Source organism: Nyctibius grandis, chromosome 11 (genome assembly GCF_013368605.1).
Source record: "Nyctibius grandis isolate bNycGra1 chromosome 11, bNycGra1.pri, whole genome shotgun sequence".
In the NCBI taxonomy this organism is placed as follows: domain Eukaryota; kingdom Metazoa; phylum Chordata; class Aves; order Nyctibiiformes; family Nyctibiidae; genus Nyctibius; species Nyctibius grandis.
This window is the reverse complement of record NC_090668.1, coordinates 8,057,604-8,081,839: the sequence shown is the minus strand read 5'-3', so window position 1 is coordinate 8,081,839 and position 24,236 is coordinate 8,057,604. Positions and strand designations below refer to the sequence as shown.

The window sequence follows — 24,236 nt, the reverse complement described above, 5'->3', positions numbered from 1 at the left end:
ACTTTTAAAAATAAGAAAACAAGTACCTACAAAAATAAAGGCAAATACAAATCTTAAACTGCCCCTACTTCAACAGCTTTTTTTGACACTTTAAAACGCATTTTTCTCTGCTGCAACAAATACCCGACACTGTTCGCTTTTAACAATTACTTGTTTCCTGTAAACGACCCAATTCTGGAAGCTGAGATTTTATAAAAGTATCAAATGCTTCAAAACTGGAGGCCGCTTGGAAAAGTGCTTTTGTTTGTCGCCATGTAGATGCCGTAACGGCACCTCCTCAGACACCGCACCCACGGCTCCCTGCGGCTCTCCGCCGGACTCCCTCCTCCGGCGGCACCGGGCTGAGCCCAGCCCGGCACCTCAGGCACCGCTACGAGCGACGGCTCTCCGGCAGCACCTCCGCCGGGCCTCCCGGGGCAGCCAGGGGGTGTCTGGCCGGGCCGGTGACACCCAGCTGCCGGGCGCTCCCCGCGGTACCTCAGCGCGGCGCGGGAGCCCGCGCACCGCCCTCAGCGGACCGACGCGGGGAAGAAGGGGGATGTTTCCCGCCACACAGGCCTGGGCGGCACCGCCGGGGCGCAGAGGGACGGGGGCATCCCCGCCACCAGGGCGGGATGAGGAGGGAGGCTCAGACCGGCCCTGCCGCCGAGCCCTCAGCCCGGGGTACCGGCGGGCGGGAAGCGGGTGGGCGGGAAGCTGACGGCCGCCTCAGCGCCGCCTCAGCCACAGGCTCCCCGGGGGCGGGGCCTCCTGGCCGCGGGGGCGGGGCCTCCTGGCTGCGGGGGCGGCGCGTGCTGCTCTCCGCGCGCCGGTTCCGGTCTCGAGGCGGGCGCTCTCGGGCCTTGACGAGCCGCCGTGTGTGGGAGCATCATGGCTGCAGCCGTGTGGATGCCTACGGTAAGCGCGGAGGGACAGACCCCTTCCCCGGCCGCCCGGGGCGCACCTGTGACCTTGGCCGCGGCTCGGTGGCGCCTGAGGCGGTGTCGCCGCGGGGGGCCGACCGCCGCAAGGTCGCGGTGCCGTCGGGCCCTGGCAGCGCTCCCGGGGGGCGGAGGGCCGCAGGGCTCGCGGCCGGATGGCGGCCCCGCGGCGCCGGTCTCTTCACCCTGCTCCCTGGGCCGGACTCCCGGGGTGGCGGTGGGAAGGGTCCCCAGCAGGCCGTTACTCAAACGGCCGCAGCGGCCCGCGGGCACCCGGGGCGGGGGGAGCGGCCCGACGGGGAGGTCGCGCCGTAGAGGTCACCGCATCGGCATGGCGGCTCGCCGCAGACAGGCCGCGGAGGCGGTCAGCCCTCGGCAAGCCCCGGGCGATCCCGGGGTGCGCCTGCTGGGAGCTCCCCCTGTGCGGGACTAACCGTGCGCGGCTTAGGAACGGTAGCGGTTAAAAACACCATTTCTGACAAGAGCCCGCGATACCCGTCATTGCGGGTCTCCTGGGGGAAGGTGCACTCACGGGGTGCTGCCTGCTTTCCGGCCCGCTGCCTGCCCTTCGGGGCTTGCTGGCTCTGAACTGCTCTGAAACGCAGCCGTTGGTCCTGGGGCTCTCACGGAGATGCTGCTGCTTTTTTGCCTCGAGTAAATGAAATTTCCTTTGCGCCTTTTAACGATAGCCTGTTGGGGGCTAAGTCATGGAGGCAGCCCCACTTCACATATCTGCTGAAACAGGGAAGAACTGTCAGGAGTTAATCACGACTTATGACTTTCAGGTCAGAATGGATCAATTTTGTTTAGCTTGATTCTCTGCTAGTGTTACAGGTGTGGAGCTTAAGTGTAATGTGCCAAGCCCATGATTTCTGGCAAGACAGACTGTTCTCTTTCCAGGGCTACTCTGGAATGTGAATCCTGACTCTGTACGCGGGAACTGTACCATGAGGGCACTTACACTTGTGTAGTCAATTCACCTTTTCATTTATTGCTCCAGCTGCTGCCTTGAATATATGGCTTGCTATGGTAAACATTGCTTGCCTGTTGCAATGACCTTGTACGTTTCATGTTGGGTTACAAGTAAAAATAAATTCTAGCTTAAATTACTTCTCCCACAGCATTCATTACAATATACATGAGAATTATATTGTTTTTGGTTGTTTCTGTTAGTGCCAACATAGTTTGTCCCTTTTGCCATACGGCTACGTGCAAGCATACATGTCAGGAAAGGTGGGAGATAACAAATACGAATTGGACAGGAGAGGAATACAAATTGTCAGATACATTCCTATCTGGCGTGATAGCTCTGGCCAGACTGCAGACCTGAGTATGGTAGAACTAAAGCAGTGTAAGTCTGTTTACACTTAGAAGTCTTCTGACTCTTAAGTCATAGAGGCATGAAAAATCCTAGAGGGTAAGATTGGGAGGCTGTGATTTTTCTGCAGTTAAGTTATTGATACTGATATGATTGGGGATTTTGTCCGTGGCGCTCAGCTAGGCAAGAGCTCAAGCTGAGATATCATCCCAGTTTTGAAGCTTAATGCCAGTGTGGAATATTCAGATATTACAAAGCGTAAATCTTTGACTGTGCTGTGTAGACTTGTCGCTATGGTGAATTTTGTCTTTACTGTGCATTTCAATTATGCTTTTTAAAAACTGTCAGGCACACAGGAGGCAACAGTACAAAACCTACAGATGTAAAAGGTGGAAGAACAAAATTCACCACAGTTGGAATGGAAGAAGTGACGCTAACGCAAAGTAGTTTTGGAAACATCACCTAAAATGCGTAAAGACGCTGTCCATCCAGCTGTCAGTGAAGTGTTTGATTTTTCACTTTGCTTTCCACGAATCTTAATCCTTAGCATATCATCTATTTAGTTAGAGTTACCACAGCCTTTTTTCAAACGTGTAGTAGGTAAGGACTGGGTGGGTGTGCAGTCCCCTCACCCCCAGGCAAGACGGGGGTGTGTGTCGCACTTCGAAGCCTGTCTGTCCTGGGTTTATCTTGTGCTAAGAATACCCACACGAGCTGTTAGTGCACAGAATGTTAGAGAGCAACTTGGCAAAGCGCTAGTTACTCTTGTTGCATTTGGATTTTTATACTACTTTGAGGTAAATTTAAAGCAATATGATTTTAAAATGCAAATTTCCTGCAATTTGTTAACTTTTTAAAATCCCATTTGTGTAGTAAAATAGCATCTTTCTGGTTTATGTTCTTGCAGGTTTCTCGATTGCTAGGTGCTTTCAAAAACCAAAAACAGGTGACCAGAAGTTTTGGTAATGCTGTGAGTATAACAGTACCATTTTTTTTCTTTTAAGAAGCTTCTCAAGAAAGGGGTTCAGAAATTTACTTTTATAAGATTGCTGTTGTTATTTTTACATTGTCAAAAAATAAGGCCTAAATAAGTGAACATAGATGCTCTTAATGCCATGCTGGATTTATATTGGTTAATTACTGTCTTTGGCAATTGCATATTAAAGCGTAAGTGATAACACAAAAGGCTCTAGCAAAAGACAGAAGTGGCATGAAAACTTTTCACAAAATATGGACATAAGCCAGTCTTCTGAAACTCATCTGGAAATGGGCAAATACTGGGCAAAGTAGAAAGACTGTCGAGAAGCTTCTCATTTTCTTTATTTTGCAGACTTTCCTCCAAGCACCAGATTTACTTTACTGCTGCTTTTAGAATACCTTGCCTCCAAAGTTCCGCCTTTTCAAGGCCCTCTTTAAAGTATTTTAGACACAGATTGTGTATTTCCTTGTAGATGTTTTACCTTCTTTATGCATATGTGTTTGAAGTGTCCACGGGCCTTTTTTTTCAGTGAAGGCGGCCCTGAAAACTGCTCAGGCAGAAGCAGGACTCAGCACCACTGCGTTCACCCTTAAGCAACACTTAATTTTAAAGGAGACCTCTGGCTTTTAATTATAAGTTTTGTAGAACAGCAGGTAGAACAGCTAGAAAATAAACTGAAGGGTCGCTCATATCTTATACAGCATAAAAAGATTTAGCAGGTGAGGCACCTCTGGTTCTGTTTATACCACGTTACTGTTTCGGATGAAACATTCTCTGGCTCAGGCGGAGTCCTGCTCTGCTGTGAAGCAACAACGCAAGACAGCACAAAACTAATCTTGGGGCATTCCATCAGTTATGTGCTTGCTCCACAGCAGCATTCTTTTATCTGAAGCTCTGCTGCTTTTCTGCACAGTGAGTTTCTTTGGCTCAAATTAGTTAAAAAAATGCTCAATATATATTGAAATTCTGAATATTTTGTGTGCAGAAGGATGGAAACATATCTTGTGAGTTGATTTTAATTGGGGTTTAGCAAATAATGCTGTATCTGCGCTGCCTTTTTTGTAGGTAATAATGAGCCCTTAGAAAACTGTTGAAAATCTTTGAATAAAACAAAAAGAGCTGGGGCACTTAAGATTAGAATAGTGATCCTAATTTATTTTTTTTAATCAAAGCAGAGTACTTTCTTCCCCTGTTACTCAGTGATCCTGTGCTGTGCAATTATTTCATCTGTTTGATGATGATAAAAGAAACAAGACTGAGAATGTTACGGGAGGAAAATAACTTTGTATTGTTAAAAATGGTTCTGAGGTTTTTAGGAAGTCACTTGAGAAGTTTAGATATGCATGAGATTTTTTTTAAGGTGAATGTAGCTTTTCATAAATTTAATCTTTTCTAGCATGTGTCAGTATTATGCAGCATGTTGATAATACTGGAGACACATGGGTAACAGAGCCATAACTAGGTAATGTTATCTCCTCTCCAGATTTCAAGAAGAAAGCACGCTGAGATCATTCATTTCAAGGAGTACTGAGCACAAACCTGCCTTTCAGGTTAAACCTCTGTGTTTTGAAATAGGGATAGTAGACAGATTTTTAAACAATTCTCTCAAAACGTTTGCGTGCTCCCTTAGAAAGCGAGCTAGTCATTCTCACTTCTGTCCAATACTGCTATTCTTCATGGTGAATATTTGGTACCTGAAACTTTCTTTTCTTTTCTAGTAGTTACTTGGTTCCTACAACACATGGAAGTGTTTTCTACATAGAAAACAAGCATTCATTTGTTGTAATACTGATATTTCTTTACCTAGCTACAAACAGTAACTTTAATCCCAGGAGATGGCATAGGACCTGAAATTTCTGCTGCTGTCATGAAGATCTTTGATGCTGCCAAAGTAAGTCGTATTTGTCTTGCTGTAAGCGTTGTAAGTTTAACTACAACAAGTATTAACTAGGCATATTAAAATGTTTTCTCTTTAACTTCCAAAAGATCAAGTCATGTTTAAGCTACTAAAACTTCTTGACAATAGAAAGAGTCTGAAGCTTCAGCTAATAAAAGATAGGATTGCAATATCAAGGCAGCGTTTGAAACTGGCAGAGTTTGTTAGCTGGCAGAGGAGTAGAGAGTTGCGAGCAAATGCTGTGTATAATTTTTGGAAAAATGAACTCAATATATCATGTGAAATTGTCTTGTTGATGCAGCAATCCTGGGCAATTTACAGAGGATGTTCTTTCATTCATTGTGACTTCCAGTGCAGATGAAAGTGTGTGTGAAAGGACTGGCTTATTAGAAATCAAACTGCAGCACTGCCAAACACATTCACTTAAGTGATAAGAAAACTAAGTATATCCAAGAACTGTTTTACTACCTGTCTGAGGAACCTCACCAGAATTTGTCAGGAAAGATGCCTATTACATTGTTCCACATTAGTAACAGCACCAAGGCATATTACCTTTCTATTACAACTATCCGACTTAGATTTGGAAAATGTGAAGTTCTCTTTAATTACATATGAAAACCTTGTAATGGGTTTGGTTGTTTCTGGGGAGTCAAGCAGGAGGTGTGGGGGAGTAACATCTAAGTTTGTGAGTGCATGTTTGTAATACTTAATCAGATTTGTTTGTTTTAAAGGGGATTCTGTAGTATGTTACGCTTAGATTGGTTCTGTTTGCTTATGAAAGCCCTTGTATCTTTTCCTTTATGGTCCCTCCTGATGAAATGAATGGGTGGCAGCCTGTCTCCACTTAGAAGATTCCGTAGTGAATGCAAATTCAGAAAGCATTGTGGAACATTTGCAGATTTTCAGTTAGATAACAGATATGTATCTATGTTATGTACTGTCTTCCAGGCAGTATGGATGATGAGTTCTCAGTGAATTCAGTTTTCAGATGTCTTGTCTCTTGCATACAAGGAACTCAACAGCTCTAAGAGCTTGAAAGAAGTAGGGTGGATATTGCAATTCTAATGATTTCTGTGTATATGATGCCTAGGAGGGATCTTGTGATAGTCTAGTTTATGATGGTATGTTGCTCATACTATTTAATTTTCACTTAATTACATTTTTAAAAAATTGATTATTTTTGAGTTCAAACATCTCATGCTTTCTCTCACTCACCAAAGTAAAATTGTTTAGGAGGGCCTGGACAAAATTCCTTAGGCACCTTTTTGTGAAAGGGAAGTTAAAGCTTGAAGCAAAAGTTATGATATTTAAGTTAACATAGAGTAAATGTGTTTAGGCTCCTATTCAGTGGGAAGAGAGGAATGTTACAGCTATCCAAGGACCAGGAGGGAAGTGGATGATACCTCCAGATGCCAAAGAATCCATGGATAAAAACAAAATGGGATTAAAAGGTACTTTAGGCGTTAATATAAAGATATTCAATAATGTTTTTATTGAGAGTCTGATTTAAAGTCAAAGTCCATCTGTAGCACAATAAAATGGCTAATGATAGGGGACAGCCTGTCAGGTAGTCTGTACCAGTCCTTCATTCCAAAGCTGTAACTCATAGATCTTCTAGGAAATACGTTAAAGGCAGGTATATCTCTTGTATATATGCGGTAACAACATACCGACCTTTGGACTCTGTGCAGAATGCATTTCTAATGCAGTTGATGTACAATAGTATGCGAGAACTATATTCCTAATGAGTAGTATCTTTCTATGTTGCTTTCAGTGAAAACCTTTTGTAAAACCTCCTATTCCATGTAAGGGTTGCAGTTTGGCCTTTAAACAGCTGATTAATATCACTGTGTAGCACTCTTGAGAGCACAGAGAATTCCCGTGGCATTTCAGCATAAGGGTTAAGTAGGAATTTGGAGATCCCCTGTAAGTGTAGGACTTTACCTAGAGTTTCACCTCTCAGATTCATGGAGGGGTTTATCTTCTCATTCATTCTTGTATTTTTTTGTCTTCAGGGCCTTTAAAGACCCCAATTGCTGCAGGGCACCCATCAATGAATCTGCTTCTGCGTAAAACCTTTGACCTTTATGCAAATGTGCGTCCGTGTGTCTCAATTGAAGGGTACAAAACCCCATATACAGATGTGAACATTGTCACAATTCGAGAGAACACGGAAGGCGAATACAGTGGAATTGAGCATGTGGTACGTTGCTGGGAGCGGTGCCTTTCTGGCGCGTTTTCTGTGTTTCATGAATGATAACTTTGCCCAGCTCGGTAGCCTAGTACTAAGGGGTTGGATGGTGTTTTCTAAGTTTGCTACCCATAAAAAAGTTATTTTATTGTGAAATGTATCATCGAGACTGCTTCACTCGAATTCTACTACTTTGATCCAAACATTCATACTAGTGACTTGAAAAATGAGCTTACACTTTTACTGTCAATGCAACTGTCTTTCAGATTGTTGAAGGTGTTGTGCAAAGTATCAAGCTGATCACAGAAGAAGCTAGCAAGCGTATTGCAGAATTTGCTTTTGAGTATGCCAGAAATAATCAGAGAAGCCACGTTACTGCTGTGCACAAGGCAAATATTATGTATGTTGACACTTCTTTTTGAGAAAATAATAGTAATATGCATTTAATTATAAATAACTTTTAAAATCTTCCTCAAATATATAACTTCTGTTGATGCTACTGGGAGTAAGTAAAATGGGCAACAAGTACAGTAAATGCCTCCTAAGTAACATGGGCAAAACTGATGCAGTATTGATAGGGCTGTAATAATTACCTACTAGTGTTTTTATTAGTAAGTTTGTAGTAATCCTGTGACTTTCCTTGCAAAGTTCTTATTTTAAAAACAGCCTTCAACTAGGAAAATGAATTTTAAAACTGAGGATGAAAATGGCTACTGTCTTTTACAGTTTCCAAGCCACTTGGTACTGAACTGAGTCATAATGTGTGATACTATGTGACACCACCTTTACAAACTCAGTAAGCCTTTAGGTAAATGAATATGAGTCATTCTGAGAATTAATATATGCCTGTTAAACTACTGATACAAAAATATTTTAGGAGGAAATTTAAAAGGCATAACTTCTCCAACTGTAATGTATTTAAAATATTATTTATGTGTAACATAAGGTATAATTAGTCACAAATTAAGTTTCTACACTAATATTTTTATGTAATCCTCTGTTGCATGCAGTTTTCTTTATCTTCAGTATTGCTTACTTACAATAACTGCAATATTCTCTTGCTTATTTAATTGCAGGAGAATGTCTGATGGGCTTTTCTTGAGAAAATGCAGGGAGGCAGCAGAAAACTGTAAAGATATTAAATTTAATGAAATGTATCTGGATACTGTGTGTCTGAATGTGAGTATTTATATGTTTTAATTGTGGTTATATTTTAGTTTGAATTCTTAACCTTAATGAAAATATACTTCTTTCTAGATGGTTCAAGATCCATCACAATTTGATGTGCTTGTTATGCCAAACTTGTATGGTGACATCCTCAGGTATGGAGATTTTAATTTAAACTAACCCAACATGTAAAATAATGTCACTTTCCAAACACTTATTCAGGTTATATGCTAGCCAGATGGGTGATGATTTTATGCATCCAAGAGTTTAAAACTTTATAAATCAGACTTTAAATGGGAAGAAAGGATGGTGGTATTACACTTCAATTATTAATATATTGTTGGCCAGGGCTATATGATGAGAATGTGCTTCTTATTTAAAAAAAAAGTTTCTGCTATGGAGGCTATAAATATTGTTCAGATGGGGCAGAAGAGAAATTACTCCCAATGTGTGAAGAATTTAATGGCTTAAATTGTAATAAAGAATGCTTAATTAGATATCAGGGAAAAACTTTTTAATCTTAAGCACTAAAATAGATTGTGTAAGATGACTGTGGGACCATAATGTTTACAGCAAGCTAGCCATACAGCTAAATGATCCTGCATAGTCACTAAAGAATGAAATGTGTGGCCTCTTAATATCCTACCAGCTCTTGTTTTATGTATTGTATTTTTTCCTTATCTTCAAATTAAATTTCATATTTGAATAACATTAATGCTAGAGATATTTGATGTCTTGAAGGCAAAATGCATCAGCACACATTTTCCATTCTCTAAAATGCTTAGGTAGAGTGTCAATTCAATTAAATACTGTGTGTAAAATTAAGTATCTTAATCTGAACTTTTAATATTACATAACATAGCTTCTCCTTGCACCTCTAAGGAGAGATTGAGAAAATAGCCTGAATTCATTTAAAAGTTCAGCGATGATTTACATCTTAGAATCCACCTCCTGTTTTTGTACTGATAATAAATGTAAAGGTCACTTACGTAGAAGAAGAAATACTTGTTGAGCTTCTCTTAAAATTGCACTCTCTCTCTGATAAGGCTGTCTGTCACCTCTAAGAAAAATCAGACTCCAACTAATGCTTCTTGCTTTAAGAATTGGTAGAGGAGTCCATAGGGCCCTCACAGCAGCTGTTGTGCTGTTAACTAAAAGAGATCAAATGTGATGAGTCCCATCATCAGTACTATTTCAACTCACTTTACCTAGTTCAGTATCACCAATTTTAAAGTCCTCATAGAAATTCCATAAAGAATTTAATAGTTCTAAAACTTTTCAATAAATTTGAGTCTGTTCTTGAAGAAGGGCACTTTTGTCACTGGGGAAAGCTCACCCGCAGTGCTTTTTTAAAGCATGAACAACAGGTTTCTTGGACTAAATAGGTACAGAAGGAAATCTCTTATCTTGAAGCATTAAATACCTACAGTGACAAATATAGACTGCATCAATGTTTTTCCCAGACTGTATAAAGCTAATTGGTTTATTTTAGCTTAAACTTAAAGTACTGTTCTGCAAGGTCATCCAAACTTTTCTGCTTGTTAGTCCTTGATTAGCTAAATTGTAGGCAATAAAACAGTATGCTGAAATATCAGAGTTTTAAGAGCCTTGTTTATCAGTATGTTCAGCTTTGAGGGTACAGCATGATGACTATAGGCACAGCTGGTTTATCCTTCCCCATGTTAATTTTGGAGAAAACTAAATGGAAATTGCTTATGTCTGATGATCTGCTAATGTCAGGCTTGTGACTCAGGGCTGTTCAGTAAAGAGACGGGGAAAGCTAGTCTGGTGTCACTTGGAACATGTTCCTTAAGCTACATGCAATAAACTTTAAAACTACTAGTAATTCATCTACCTGAGCAAAATTCTTCCACATTTTTTAGAAGGACTTTACATATGAAAAGTAGTTCTGTGGCCTCTTCAGAGGAAAGACTTCCGGAGAGTTACAGGGAACTGTACATGACAATTTTTGCTACTTTTTGAGACTTCTACAGGTATTCTGTGCTTTGAGTACCGTTTGTTGTGCCTGTGTCTTAATCAGCTTTATTCTAGCATTTGGAAGTTCCTTTTTATTTTCCTTTATTAAATTGTCTCCTGATAGTAGTTCTACAAATTTTCACATGTTCCAATGGAGTACGAGTGGCTAACAGCATCTATTCTTTCCCATTATCATTCTCAGACTGTGTGGGTATATAAAACAAGTTATTGTTGCAATAAAATGAGAAACAAAAATATTTCAATACCTTGCAGAGAGGCAAATCTACTTGGAAAAACTTGTGGGTTTTTTGGTTTTGTTTTATTTTTTTTTCCCCAGTGACTTGTGTGCTGGACTGATTGGGGGTCTTGGAGTAACACCAAGTGGAAATATTGGTGCTAATGGAGTTGCCATTTTTGAATCAGTAAGTCTTCTTATGCAAGTAGTAATAACTACTTTGTCTCAACTTGAGAATCTAGAACTTTTCCATGACATAGAATGTGGTTGTCATTTAACTAAGTTCTCCATAAAGCTATTTTTTACTGTGAAGATGCTGAAGCTTTACCCAGAGTAGTTAAAGTTTGTATTACACGTAGTTTTTTGCATGTCCTTTTACTGACACTTTGTTTTTCCCCTTTTTCATAAGATAAATACCCTCTGTGAAACAGAACTTAAGGGGCACACCCAGGAGATATTAGGTGACCTAGTTCCCCCTTTCTGATACCTTTGAACTGAATTGTTCTGGTCTTTCCTATCTCCTTTCCACAAACTCTATCACAGTGCAGTAAGGCCTATTTTCACATGCTTGTGCATGAGGACTATGTTTCAGGTTGCTTGCATACAAACAAATTGCCTAGGACATTTTAATCAGCATATTGACATCGTGACAGATAGGTTCACTTTTATTTTTAGGTTCATGGAACGGCACCAGACATTGCAGGAAAAGACTTGGCAAATCCAACTGCCCTTCTTCTGAGTGCTGTAATGATGTTGCGTCACATGGGACTACACAAACATGCCACAAAAATTGAGACAGCTTGCTTCAATACAATTAAAGATGGAAAGGTAATATGAGGGTGTGCAAATAAATGCAGTGAATTAAAACCATACTCTTATCACAACAAAAAATAACTTGGAACACGAACACCAGAACAGTGGATGACCTGCTGTGCTAGCCTGACACATGAGCAGTGCCGCTATCCTTCTCTGATAGTAATTATATTATCTTTGGTGGCATTAAATCAGCCCAGCTCAGTAATAAGGACAGGCTGTAGCATTCCTTGTGTCTCAGTAATGCTCTTACATTTCCACAGCTTGCTTAACTCTAAAAGCTAGAACTGGATGTCTGTTTTTCATGAAGGAGATTAGAGGTTTAAGTAACTAGTGGTATTTCACTTGCAAAGTTTATAATGCATACAAAGTATATATATTTAAATCTGGATCCTGAAGTGAAGGACACTCATTTGCCCTTCACAGGCTTAATCATCCACTTAGTTTATAGCATTTCAGTCCTGACTGTAATACTTCTGCTCCTATTTTTTCAGCTCAATTATTTTCTTTTTTCCACCTAACTGCTTTCACTCCTTTTTGGACTCAAAAGAACAGTTTTTATCCAGTATTTACATTTTTCCTTAAGATTCTATATGATTTGCCTTTGGCAGTAAGTCTCTCCAGATTCAAGGCTCAAATGGGATATCCTGGGAGGGTTTATGTATGCTCTGAAACCTGACTTTGTGCTCTTAACATTATTGGTTCAGTCATCTGCTTTGACTTCCACCCTTTCAAAACATAGCTGAAGACTGCAGTTAAAGAGGATTAGCAGTTAGCCATGCTGGTTCTATTATCTTGGGCAGGAGCATAAGAAGCTGCTTTGTAATTAAAAGTAACAAGCATGCTTAAAAAAAAAAGGTGTCATCATTTCATAAGTGGTCTGTTTGCAGCTATCTTACTGTGCGTAGGAGCCAGTTAAAAAAAAAATCTAAACTTACAAGTGAATAAAGAGGTGCTCCTGTAAAGTTGCCATTTACTGCTCTGGAAATGAAATCCTCCATCTGCAGGTCAGTAATTCTATAGAAGATAACATAGTGCAAGTTTTGTGACATGGCTACTTGTTTACTAGTTACTTACAATGTTGTCATTATATGCTTACAATGGGGAGCATCTTTTTAAATTGAAAAAAGCATAATGCAGTTAAAATGACAAGATCCTAAAATAGTAACCTTGACTGTCTCTCATGCTTGCTATTTCTGCCTTTCCTCCCTTCCCCCCAGCCATTTAATTAAGATCTGTGTCTGTGTTATGTAAGGGAAAAACTAACGATTTTAAATTATCTCCTAGACTGCTTTAATCTAGCTAGGCTGGACAATGTTGCCCACTTATTTTACTATCTTCATGCTGCCAGACAGGAGTTGTACTTGATGAAAAAGTTTCTTTCAACTCTGCATTTTTCCATCTCTTAACTAAACTAAGCAAACTTAAAGAACTGTTAACATGCAGCATGAAGAGCTATGTGTGCTTTTTCTGTGTGGGTTTCCTTTAAAAAAAAAACAAAACCCAAAAACCTTACTGAATTACTCTCAATTAGTTGCTTTTGTGCTGTGCCTTCATATTTGAATTTTAATTCCAAAGGACAAACTTCTTATTGAAAACTTAACAGTGTAATCAATCGTTAAGTATTTATGTGGCCAAGGGACTTTGGAAAGCTTTGGTCAAATGCACTTTCTTCCTGTAGTTAAGATAAAATAATGTTGAAATCTGAAAACATACTACTTGATGTTCATACTCAAGTTTTCCCTGCCTGCTTCAGCCTGCATAGTCCTTATTGATGAAGGCTATATGGGATGCGGAAAAACTCAAACTTCATGTGTTCCCTCTTACCCCTATTTAGTATCTATACACAACATACCCCATGAAACATTTTAGTAATATTATTTATTCTTTCTTTTAGGTCTTGACAAAAGACTTGGGAGGTAGTGCCAAGTGTTCGGAATTCACAGAGGAGATCTGCCGCAGAGTACGGGACACAGACTAAACTTTTCTCATACCACTTGTAGTAACTCTGAAGGACACATCGCACAAGTATGTGCATATAGTTTGCTTGTCTCTTAAAGGAGCAAACTTTTTTGTTAGGGCCTCTCCATTAATAAATTTAGTCCAGATGGCTACAAATGATGCTTGTGCCTGCTTTCAGTGGACTTTTCTAAGTGCTTTGTCTTATTTATTTTTTTTTCTATCTGGTGAACATTTTTATGTAAGTGAATTCTTTTATTGCCACTGTAACTGTCTACCATTTTCCATTTCAACTAGAGGTTTTTACTTTCCACAAAGAAAAATTATGCAAATAAACCAGTAACAGCATGAGTGAAATGTAAAAGCACCTTAATGGTTAAAACCTACTTTATTAATCTTACTGAAATTTGAAAGATAGGTTTTCAGCCTAACAATAGCACAAGACAACCTTCATAAACAGAAACGGGTCTGAAATAACTTAAAATAGCAATTTCATGTTAAAAGCAATGAAAAACACACTTTAGATACTGTGGTGATTCATGAAATATAGCCTTGCCCTCCAAGGGCATGAATAAAGAAATACAAAATTCTAGAGACTTAATCTATTTGTGTATTGTAAAAAAGCCCACAACCATTAACCAGAAAGGGGTGAGAAGTAAAATTATTTTTCAAATCTATATACCAAAATAATTCTTGCAAGTTTTCCTCTCTGAAACACACTTTACAACACAGTTCTAATGAGAGTAAATTATACAAAATCACTTCTGCCGTATATTGTGAAGGGAAAGTATTAACTTTGCAAATTTATACTAAATACTTCATGACTTCTGCTAGAATGCTCTTTGTGTTGTACTTTTATGCATAGTGCACACTGTAGAGTGTCTTACTGTATCAACTAGTAACTTTATTCTAGGAACTCTGAATGTAAAGGATTAGTCCTGAATGGATTAAGACATCTTAGAATCCACCTCCTGTTTTTGTACTGATAATAAATGTAAAGGTAACTTACGTAGAAGAAGAAATACTTGTTGAGCTTCTCTTAAAATTGCACTCTCTCTCTGATAAGGCTGTCTGTCACCTCTAAGAAAAATCAGACTCCAACTAATGCTTCTTGCTTTAAGAATTGGTAGAGGGCCCTCACAGCAGCTGTTGTGCTGTTAACTAAAAGAGATCAAATGCGATGAGTCCCATCATCAGTACTATTTCAACTCACTTTACCTAGTTCAGTATCACCAATTTTAAAGTCCTCATAGAAATTCCATAAAGAATTTAATAGTTCTAAAACTTTTCAATAAATTTGAGTCTGTTCTTGAAGAAGGGCACTTTTGTCACTGGGGAAAGCTCACCCGCAGTGCTTTTTTAAAGCATGAACAACAGGTTTGGCTCTGGTGCCTATGTTCCAGAAATACATTTCATCCCTATTCAAGGGGATCTGAGACTACTTTTTTCCTGCTTACTAAGCTTAACGGGCACAAAAGCAACTCCCTTCCCTCTCTTCTTCGTCACATACAGATCGTCATATGAGTCATTCTGATCTGTATGTCTTAAGGTATGCTTCCATTAGTACACCATACAAGAAGATGTGTATTTTAAAACCCATGACTATAGCACAGGATTATGCCTACCGCTAGAACCAGGCTTCTTAAAGCTTAATTCTGTTAATAGATATTACTCCATTTAGTTACTTTCTATGAAGACTTTCAGCTGGTTGTTTCAGAAGTAAAATACATTTTGAGTAACAGCGTCCAGTGTCGCTCTATAAAGTAAGCATCCCAGCTTTTTGATGCCGTCTAACAACATGCTGGAAGAGGGACAATGAGCTTTATGCCTCATGCACTGTGCTTTTGGTGAATAGGGCAATGTTTCTTTCTGTGTTTTACAACCTGCTGCTTCCTTGTTGCCTTTAGATTATATTGTTAACGAACTGAGTTACCATTACGCACAAAATGGGGAAAAATAAACTTTTCCAAGTCTTACTGCTTGTTTTGTTTTTATAATCCTAGGCTGCTATCTTGCCTTAACATGTTGAGCTAATTATTGATACTTGCAACACATCTTAAGTCTATAAGATGCACAAGACTGGTAATGGAACTTTCATGGGAACAATATCCTATTCTGCATGATTTTTTTGATCAAGAAGAGTGGCTTACTAACGGCAAAGCCTTTAGACAACTTTCTGTCAGGTATGTCCTTCACATAATAGGATTTATTTTTTCTATGGAGAAGAAGAAATGCAGCTCACATTTGTCAGAATTAGTACAATGTGAATATTGAAACATGCAGATACACACTGACAAACATTGCTTCTCAACTCTTTTGCTTAAAAAAAAAGTGCTGTAATCAATTTTAAAGAAGTTTCTGTTCTAAATAACATTTTAATGTGAGCGCTCCTGTATTTGCTACTTTATTTCTTTCAGTCTTAGTGAGCTATTCCCCAAACTTTTTTGATTATTTGTTTTTAGGAGAAATAGTAATGCTTATTTCAACATGGATTTAAGAAATTATGAGCTGCTTTTTTCACAAGAGTCTGAATTCTAGCCCGTGTAAAAATGGAAGAGGAGTGTCTTTAGGTTCTGAAGTGTTGTGTTAGTGAACGAAAAGAAATTCTTCTCTGAGAGGGAAAAAAACAACCCTTTAGATTTTTTTTTTTTTTAAATCATTACCTTTATCACTGGAGTGGTGTAACAGTTTCACTAAGCAGTACTGCTAACTACTGATCTACCAAAATACATCATGAGCTACAGGCAACATCCTGTAGAACAAAAGAAAAAAAAAAAGGAAGATCACTGTATAAAAATTTTTTGTGTTTCAGTCTAGAGGAATTAATTAGTTATACCCCCTTTATACAACACAAGAGAATGTTTTTAATCTTAATCATTTAGCTCAAAGTAGAACAGTATTAGGAAATGGACACAGTGTGTAGATGCTTCTATAAAAAGAGGACAAACGATCAGGTGAGTGTCAGGAACAACGAAATTGATACAGCAGTTTTCTAGTGGTTCAGTTCATTAGACTACAAAACAAAAACAAGCATAGATCTTCATTAATGCTTTTGATTAGGAGATACTTTCTTTAGCTCACAGATCTTTCTTAATGCTTGGATGAAAGACTTCTTATTCTTTGTAGAAGGAGTCTACTTCATTTTTGTATTTCTTGAGCACGGTGAGCCGTTTTAACTTCATTGTCGGACCTTAAAAGAGGGAGTTAGTCACAACAGCAGAAATAGGAACAAAAATTCCTACACTGCCTGAGCTTTGGTTCCTAAGATTTTCTATTGGAGAGCCCATTTGGAAGAGCATCTCCCACTCCTTAGTGTAGATACCTGCTAAAAGGGAGAAGCAAGCGTGGTATGTAAGGTTGCCTCCACATAAGCATGAGGACTTCCAAGGGAGCTGCAGATAAGAGGGTTATGACTGACTACTGCTACTTTTTTCATTAAAAATAATTAAAAGGATGATATTTTTGAAAGCTTTCAAACAAATTCCCAGTTTATTCTAAGAGACTGGTAATGTGCTTGGGGCTCTGTTGTCAGGCCTTCAGTCTTGCTTCTCTTTTTTTTTTTTTAAATGAGAAATTTTCAGTATTATTACTGGAAGTTATTAATAGTGTAATGCACAAGTAATTAATCAAAATTGATTGTTTAATTGCCCAAAGCAATCTGAAATTTAACTATAGAGCTGTACTTGTAAATGATACATATGTACACAGCAAAACTTCCAATTTTTCTATTAACACATGCTGCATAACTGTTCTTCCTTTCCCTCTAGTGGCTGTACCCAGAATTTGGCATACAAAACTGTATTTGAGTACTCTTAGATCAGCAGCCTCTTTAGTGTGTGTATACCTCAATATAAATCAGTAAATCTTACCTAGTTCTCCCCCAGAAATGGAAAAATCTCTTGGCAGGACTATCCATTTTTGAATACAATGAACCCTATTAGTAGCATTCATGTTGACTTTGTTGATTCCCTCCTGAATGGCCTGGTAGATCGCCTGGTCTCTTGTAGCGACAACCTCCGATACTTTAGTGGCTTTACTGCCAGTCTTCTGGCAGAAGTCTCTAGCTTGCTCAGTGAGAATGTCAGTGGGATCAGACGTATCTGGGTCCAGCACACTCTAAAATATCAAGTGAAGTGAATCATGAGCTTACTCATACAAAGCATTAAAAGTTTCTCTGATCAGGTCCTCCTTGACTAGTAAGAATCAAGAAGGCTCAGCATCAACATCCAAACATTCTGTAAGCCTTAAAAATCAGAAACACCTACAGATGACAGTGCTTTTCTTTCCAGTTGGCTACCAAATACAAATATTTTGGGCTTATATGCAGATGACATGAACAGACTTAAAACGTGTCAATGAGTCAGGCAATAAAGTCTATCTATAGACCTTGAATTTCTACTATATTTTCAAAATTACTCCATTGGGGAACATTTAGCTCATCATTAAATTGAATTACTGTGGAGTAATGTAAACAGCTTGAGAAAGAGGCATTCTTTGAAGTTAGACTTCTTAAATAAGTATTTCTATTGTACCTGTAGATAGGGAGTATCAGTTGTTGAAATAAACAACTTGAGAAAACATAGTGAACAACTCTTTAGTTATGTATGCAGAAGGTAAAGTGCAAATGTTTTAGAAAAAAGTTATTTCTCAGTTGAAGCGCATACCACTGCAAAGCTATTAATTATTTTGTTCTACAGTTATCCTTCTTGTGTTATATGAAAAGAACAATTGTAGATAAATGTTTATGTTCGAAAGTTTCTGTTAGAAACTGGTTTTGCCCATAACAGAAACATTTGTTGGCTTTGCTTGTCTGTAAGAATAGAAGCTATTATTGTGCTCTGTAACAGAGACTTCTCATTCTTCCAGTATTTCTTAATTAAAAATTTGAATTTAAATTAAAAAATAGGCCTTATTATATAGGAGAAACAGCAGTAAACACATAGATGTTTAGCACATCATCTAACCATGAGGAGCTTAGACCCTCAGGATCTGGTATGTAGTTGCTGTACATTTTTTTTCCACTAATGTCCTCTCTTCTTGTTTTGTTAGGTGCAGGTGTATAATTTCACTGAAATCAATATTAAACCTGGTGTACCTTTAGGGTCAGCAACATGGACAAAAACTTCTTTTTATCTCCGATCACCATAGCATTACTAACAATTGGGAGTTCTTTTTTAACAGCATCTTCAATTGGAATTGGAGGCACATTTTCACCTCCAGCTGTAATAATCAAATCTAGGCAAAAAAGAAAGGCTATTAGTTAAATTCAAATAAATTCTAAACATCAGGTTAATGTCTGTATCCACCCACTTTTCTTATTCTAACATAAAGAATAACAGAGATTTTTTTTCCAAAGATAATGTTTTCAAAGAGAACAGAGCCCATTAATTAATTATCTTCAAAATAAAAATGCTGTATTTTTCAAATATGTGCTCAGGTTCTCAGTTCTCCCTCAGTATTACGTATTTGCTCCAGATAATTTTTACACAATCCAGTTACAGATTAGTTATTCTCAAGGCACTGCTGCATAATCTGAAATTTTTCTATGAGCAGTCATCTCTTCCAAATTAGCATAGGATTCACTCTCTATTTTACTGTTGCTGTCTCACCAAAAAGCAAGTTCATTGTTAACATCATGATTAAAACTAATTCTTAAAGCCACCAAGAGGGGTCAGACAAAAACAAGTTACTACTGCAGGAAGGCTCCATAAAAGCAACATGGAAAGAAGGGGGGAGAGGAGTGTGAGGAGGGAGAATTCACCATCTAAGAGAGGAAGTTTGCAGTGGAAGTAGTGATTCCTGCCCTACTTTTGACATGAGGGGAATATAATGACAGACTGGAATCTCAATATTTTTAAAGTTTGTAAACAATGGTAGTGATACCTTATTCTATTGATAAAGGAATGTGCATTTTTATTCGAATGCGTTCATTCGGAAGTATAATACATATATTCATTGGAATTATTGCAGATTTGAGTATTATCTAAGTACATTCCAACTCGCTGCTTTCATTACACTGGTGACTTCTCACTGTCCTCAAATAATAGTCTCCACAGCATTTCAGAACATGCTTCAACAAGTAATGCAGACAAATGGTATACCAGTCCTTCGTGTAATAATGCAGCTGATGGTATGTATTAAGGATCAGGTTGGTACCCGATTCCCTGTCGGCGATAAACTGGAAGAATTTAGATGCAGTCAAGGGAATACAGCACCCTTTCAGCACTCACAGGTTTGGGCCCTACCATGAGAACTATGATGAGAAATAACTTGCAGCCTATACTCAGCCTTCTGGTATGGAATAGGCATTAATCTCATAACTATAAAAGTTGTTTCTCTCCCTATTCAACACACCACACATTTGAGGAAGCACAGGTAGTGTTTATAGAACGAGAGACTTCTGTCAAACCACAGGTACATACCAAAGTTAGTTGTGTGTCCAAACTTGGAAGAGGTCTTTTTTTCCCCTTTCATTCCCCCCTCCTTTTGCTTTAGTCCTGTCTTTGTCTTATATCCTCTACCAAGCTCTCTGGCACTTAGTTTTTCATTGTCTGAGATGTCAGCTTTTTCCCAGCTGATCCAGACAGCTGTAATAATTGTTAACAACTTTTTCCACACCTCTACAAATACTCCCCCTGTATGGGCTTCTCTAGCTACATCTTTGTGTTTTGCAGCTTATGAGTCATAAAACTCATAAGACCCACAGAACCAGAGGAAGAAGTCTTGTTTCAGTCACTACAAGAAAAGCTTCTTTACTGCCTTCTATTAGATTTTACCTTATTTGGACTTGGATTTAAAACTTTAGTGAAACTGGACAGACAGTTGTTTTATCCCAGATGGTGTACCTGTCCTGGAATTTAGAGTAACTGTTACTAGTTCAGCCATCAAGGTGGATGTAAGTGAAACACAAGTGTTATGACAGAATGAGACTAGGAGTTGCTAACTGCTATGCTAAAGGAAAATGAATCAGACAAGAAAGCAAGTTAAAATCAAGACAGCTGCATTTGGTGCAGGTTATTAATAGTATCTACTTAAGTCCCGATTCCTGACAGGACACTGTCATCCTATGACAAATTCACTCATCCATCTTATCTCCCTAGTGATTCATCATATATTCTAAGATGATAGTTACTCAATTTTTAAATCTTCTTCAGTTACATCTTGACTGTGACCAATCCCACTCTCTGAATATGTATCATGAAAAAAAGCTTCCAAGTAAGCAAGTGAACAGTCTTACTCACACACGACTTCAAGCTGTGTACTGTAATAATACCTAGGTTTATTGCCTCAGCTTTAACTTTCCCTTCTGCTCTCAAGCTTCAATACTAGTCTCTGCAAACACATCACCTAAGGCATCAGAGGAACCTCGCTCTGACCTACAGCAACAACGTCTATATAACAGAGGGTTGTCTCTCGTTACTGTCTAAACGTTCTAACGTGCAATTAAGACAATTTAGCAAGATCCAAAGGGAAACTGGACAGCTTAATAAATCATTAGAATCAAAGAAAACACATTAAACCTGCATTACTATTTTATATGACTAATTCTAATTAATACTGAACAAAGGTCTGGGAGAGAAAAAGCCTCATTGTAGAAACTGAATCAGCTCCACTTATTACAGACTAGAGGGAAACCTTTCCCGAACAGGGCACACCATGGTTTCCTCATAGGAGAGTTTATTTTACCTTCCTATTAGGCCAATGCTGCTGGCATTAGAGGAAAGACACTTAATTAGATGGGCCACATCCAGCATGTGACAGAACAGTTACCATAAACATGGAGCAAGATTTTGCTTATTACCTTTAATTCTTCCAGTGACATAGAGAAAGCCATCCTTGTCTAGTTTTCCTAAATCTCCAGAATGCAGCCACCCGTCCTCATCAAAGGCTTCTTTTGTTTTGTCTTCCATATTTAAATAACCCATGAAAACAGTCCTTCCCCAGAAACAGATTTCTCCATTGCCTTCTGTATCTTTGTCCACTAATTTCACTCTGCAGCCAGGTACTGGTTTACCACAGCTATTGGAGAAGAGCAGAAAAAAACATAAGGAGCACAGAAATATTAAACGTAATACTGATAAGATGTCTAACATGCCAAATCCCTGAACCTATCAAACTATTAGTGACTGTAACACCCTGCTGTACTGGCTTGAAAGCTATGTAATATTAATACACTAGGGCAGATACGTTAGAGTATCTAAGCACTTTTCGGCTGTCTATCTTGCCCTCTGCTTCCTGTTTTTTTCTCCTCTGTATCGTCAGGCATAAAAACACTTTTATATTTGAGGTCTTGCATTTGAAAGTTATCCTACCCTGGGCCAGGGCTAGGATATACGGCAGATTTAGTAACTGTGTTCTGCATGTAATGCTGTAGATCACTTTCAGTGCTCTTGGTCTGGCATGCTATGGAGGCAATGTGTTCGTCTTCTGACCTGGAAGTTATTTTGCTTCCCAGAGTCACAATAGCGTGGCAATGAGTTGAGGGAAAATAAAATAAGTTATAAGATCTTTGCTGAACTTAGTAAATACTCTTCTCATAGATATAATGAAACATACCATGTTGGAAAAAAAAAAAGTAAAATTACCTGTGCTGCCTGTAAACATAGGGCCCAGACATGCAATGTGGGCCTGTGGTCTCACTCATCCCATAGGCCTCATACAGGGTGATGTTCAGACCCAAGAAGAAATACAGTGTTTCTGTATTGAGAGGAGCAGCACCAGAAAAGTGCTTCTGACAGCAAGAAAAACCCAGTGCATTGCGTATTTTTGCAAGCACTAAGTAGTCTGCTAACCTTGTCCAGAACTGCTTTAAATCACTGCTGAGTACAAAACACACAAGAGAAGGAGACAGTAAGTCAGAGCAACCTATGTAATTTCCAAAACAAAATCAGACACAGATTTTGTTTAGAGATGTATTTGCCATTTGGTTTTGGGCGTTGACAGAAGTTACAGCAGTAAGAACGGGTTACATATTTCTCCTTGTTTCATTCATTCAGTTTCTTTCATTGCTAGTGAACTCCAGCTCTTGAAGTGTCTGAATACTGCAAATACATAAAGAACCTATAAAAACATATTGTATAAAACAAAGCTCATGTATTCCTGATTCTTTATCAGCTAGATGTGTCTCTGAGAACCTATACCACTAAAATCCGCAGGACCTGAGAAGCTGAATGATCAGACAAGCAAAGCAGTATCCTTGCACGATGTTCTGGAACATCATTTTCCGCACGTGATTTCACACTTCATTGTGTCATGCTCTAAAGAACTTTGGAACAGGAAAGAATTGTGAATTAAGTTAATATTTGAATTTATACAACATTCTTTATCTGGGCAATCTTATGGAGAACACCACCAATGTTATTCAGAACAGATATAATGTACTTAGAACTCAGAGAATTCGCAGAGGTTGTCCCTGAGTTTCTGTGTGGAGATGAGATGTTCTTGCTCACATGGTGCATACCACAAACTGTCATGAGCCAGTCTGTCTGGGTTGTCCCTCAGAATTTCCCCCCTCTCATACACCTCCTCCAAATTCATGCCCTTTCCTCACACCAGTAACTAGCACTTGCGCAGTCACATGGTGCACTGCATCAGGGAACTCTCCCAGCTGAAAACTCACCAGTTCAATTCACAGAAGACACACAATTAAGGGACATGTTAGTGGAAGTATGTTCTCAGCGAGGACGGAGGGACACTTTTAACAGTCACCTGTGTTTAAGATCAGCCTACTGTAAATAAAACTACACCCTCCCTCTTGCATTATATTTGCTGTATTGCCAGGCCAAATTTTACCCATTTACACTGAAGAGTCTCACTGATGCTTCATAATTTATTACAAGGAGATAGCTACTTCCAAGTTGACGGAAATCTCACTCGTTATAATACATACCTGCTTGAGCAGTTTAGGTTTCTCTCTAAGCTAAGTGACATAGCCCATGACAGCATTTTCTTCTTCATAAATCCTGACTGAGCAGAAGCATCCTTTAATTTCTCCATGATTTTCTCCCATACTCGGGGAACTCCCATGTGAGATGTTGGCTGCACTTCTTTTAGCGTGTTGATCAAGCTGCCCTGTTAAAATAATTAAATTATTTCAAAACATTGCAGAAGGTCCACAGCAGTGATAAAGAGGTTTGGTGATGCAGTCTGCATCTTGCAATGCTAACATGTAGGACAGCACTGAACATGCAGGATATAAAGAAGGGCTGCTGAACCTACTACAGTCAGACATAATGCACCAACATGTACCAGCTCTGACACATCGGGGGGAGGTATGTATACAAGGAAAACGCATGGGTGGTTTAGTTCCTTCTGCCTCCCTTTCCTCCAAAAATTGCTTATACTTCTTTTGCTTTAGATGCATATTCTTCTGCCTTAATAGAAGCTTATGGATCTGGATTATACATTTCAACTGGAGTCTAGAGCACTGGATCACAAGTCTAATAGATTTTATTTTTCCGTAATTCTTCCAATAAAGGACTCTCAATCTTCTGCATCTCTTCAAAGATCATATTCTGTCCTTGGGATGTTTTCTAAAAAGCAGTGCAAGCTTAATTAGATGGAATACAAGACAGATACCTTCAGAGCATCTGGCTCAGCAAAGTAAACTTGCTCTCCCCATTTGATTCCAGTCCACAGGTCATGTATCTGCGCAGCTATGTGGCTGAGCGGGAGGTAACTGACTATAGACTCCTGCTGGACCTCTGCAGGTTGCATATCTCCTGCTCTGCTGCAATGTGCCGATGTCCAAGTTATCTGTTTAAATAAATAATAAAACACA

The 24,236-nt window shown here is 39.1% G+C and overlaps 2 protein-coding genes across 10 annotated transcripts in view; one reads left to right on the top strand and one right to left on the bottom strand.

Moving 5' to 3' along the window:
• The first annotated feature begins 763 nt into the window (after positions 1-763).
• On the top strand, positions 764-24,236 carry IDH3A (isocitrate dehydrogenase (NAD(+)) 3 catalytic subunit alpha). 9 transcript variants are annotated; one of them, XR_011049008.1, is made up of 14 exons: positions 764-897; positions 3,146-3,208; positions 5,025-5,108; positions 6,451-6,565; positions 7,130-7,317; positions 7,572-7,705; positions 8,382-8,484; positions 8,563-8,627; positions 10,787-10,871; positions 11,360-11,512; positions 13,395-13,525; positions 15,460-15,639; positions 23,564-23,727; positions 23,814-24,236. XR_011049008.1 is itself a non-coding variant. In XM_068410712.1 (12 exons), exons 1-11 carry the CDS (start codon positions 871-873, stop codon positions 13,476-13,478), a joined length of 1,101 nt encoding a protein of 366 aa, XP_068266813.1. In that variant the 5' UTR covers positions 764-870; the 3' UTR covers positions 13,479-13,525; positions 15,460-19,417. The 9 variants fall into 9 exon arrangements, 2 of the variants coding, with proteins under 2 accessions (XP_068266813.1, XP_068266812.1); XR_011049012.1 differs by lacking the exon at positions 23,564-23,727 and adding an exon at positions 22,612-22,646 and having other exon boundaries at positions 23,934-24,236; XR_011049011.1 differs by lacking the exon at positions 23,564-23,727 and adding an exon at positions 22,575-22,646 and having other exon boundaries at positions 23,934-24,236.
• ACSBG1 (acyl-CoA synthetase bubblegum family member 1) overlaps positions 16,301-24,236 on the bottom strand; it is a 35,099-nt gene continuing 27,163 nt past the window's right edge. Inside the window, exons 8-14 of the mRNA XM_068410710.1 lie at positions 24,035-24,211; positions 23,346-23,527; positions 22,042-22,275; positions 21,258-21,475; positions 18,552-18,691; positions 17,326-17,572; positions 16,301-16,646 (exon numbers count right to left, since the gene is read on the bottom strand). Of these exons, the coding sequence (XP_068266811.1) occupies positions 16,570-16,646; positions 17,326-17,572; positions 18,552-18,691; positions 21,258-21,475; positions 22,042-22,275; positions 23,346-23,527; positions 24,035-24,211 (1,275 nt within the window). The 3' untranslated portion in view covers positions 16,301-16,569. The remainder of the gene's footprint in view (positions 16,647-17,325; positions 17,573-18,551; positions 18,692-21,257; positions 21,476-22,041; positions 22,276-23,345; positions 23,528-24,034; positions 24,212-24,236) is intronic.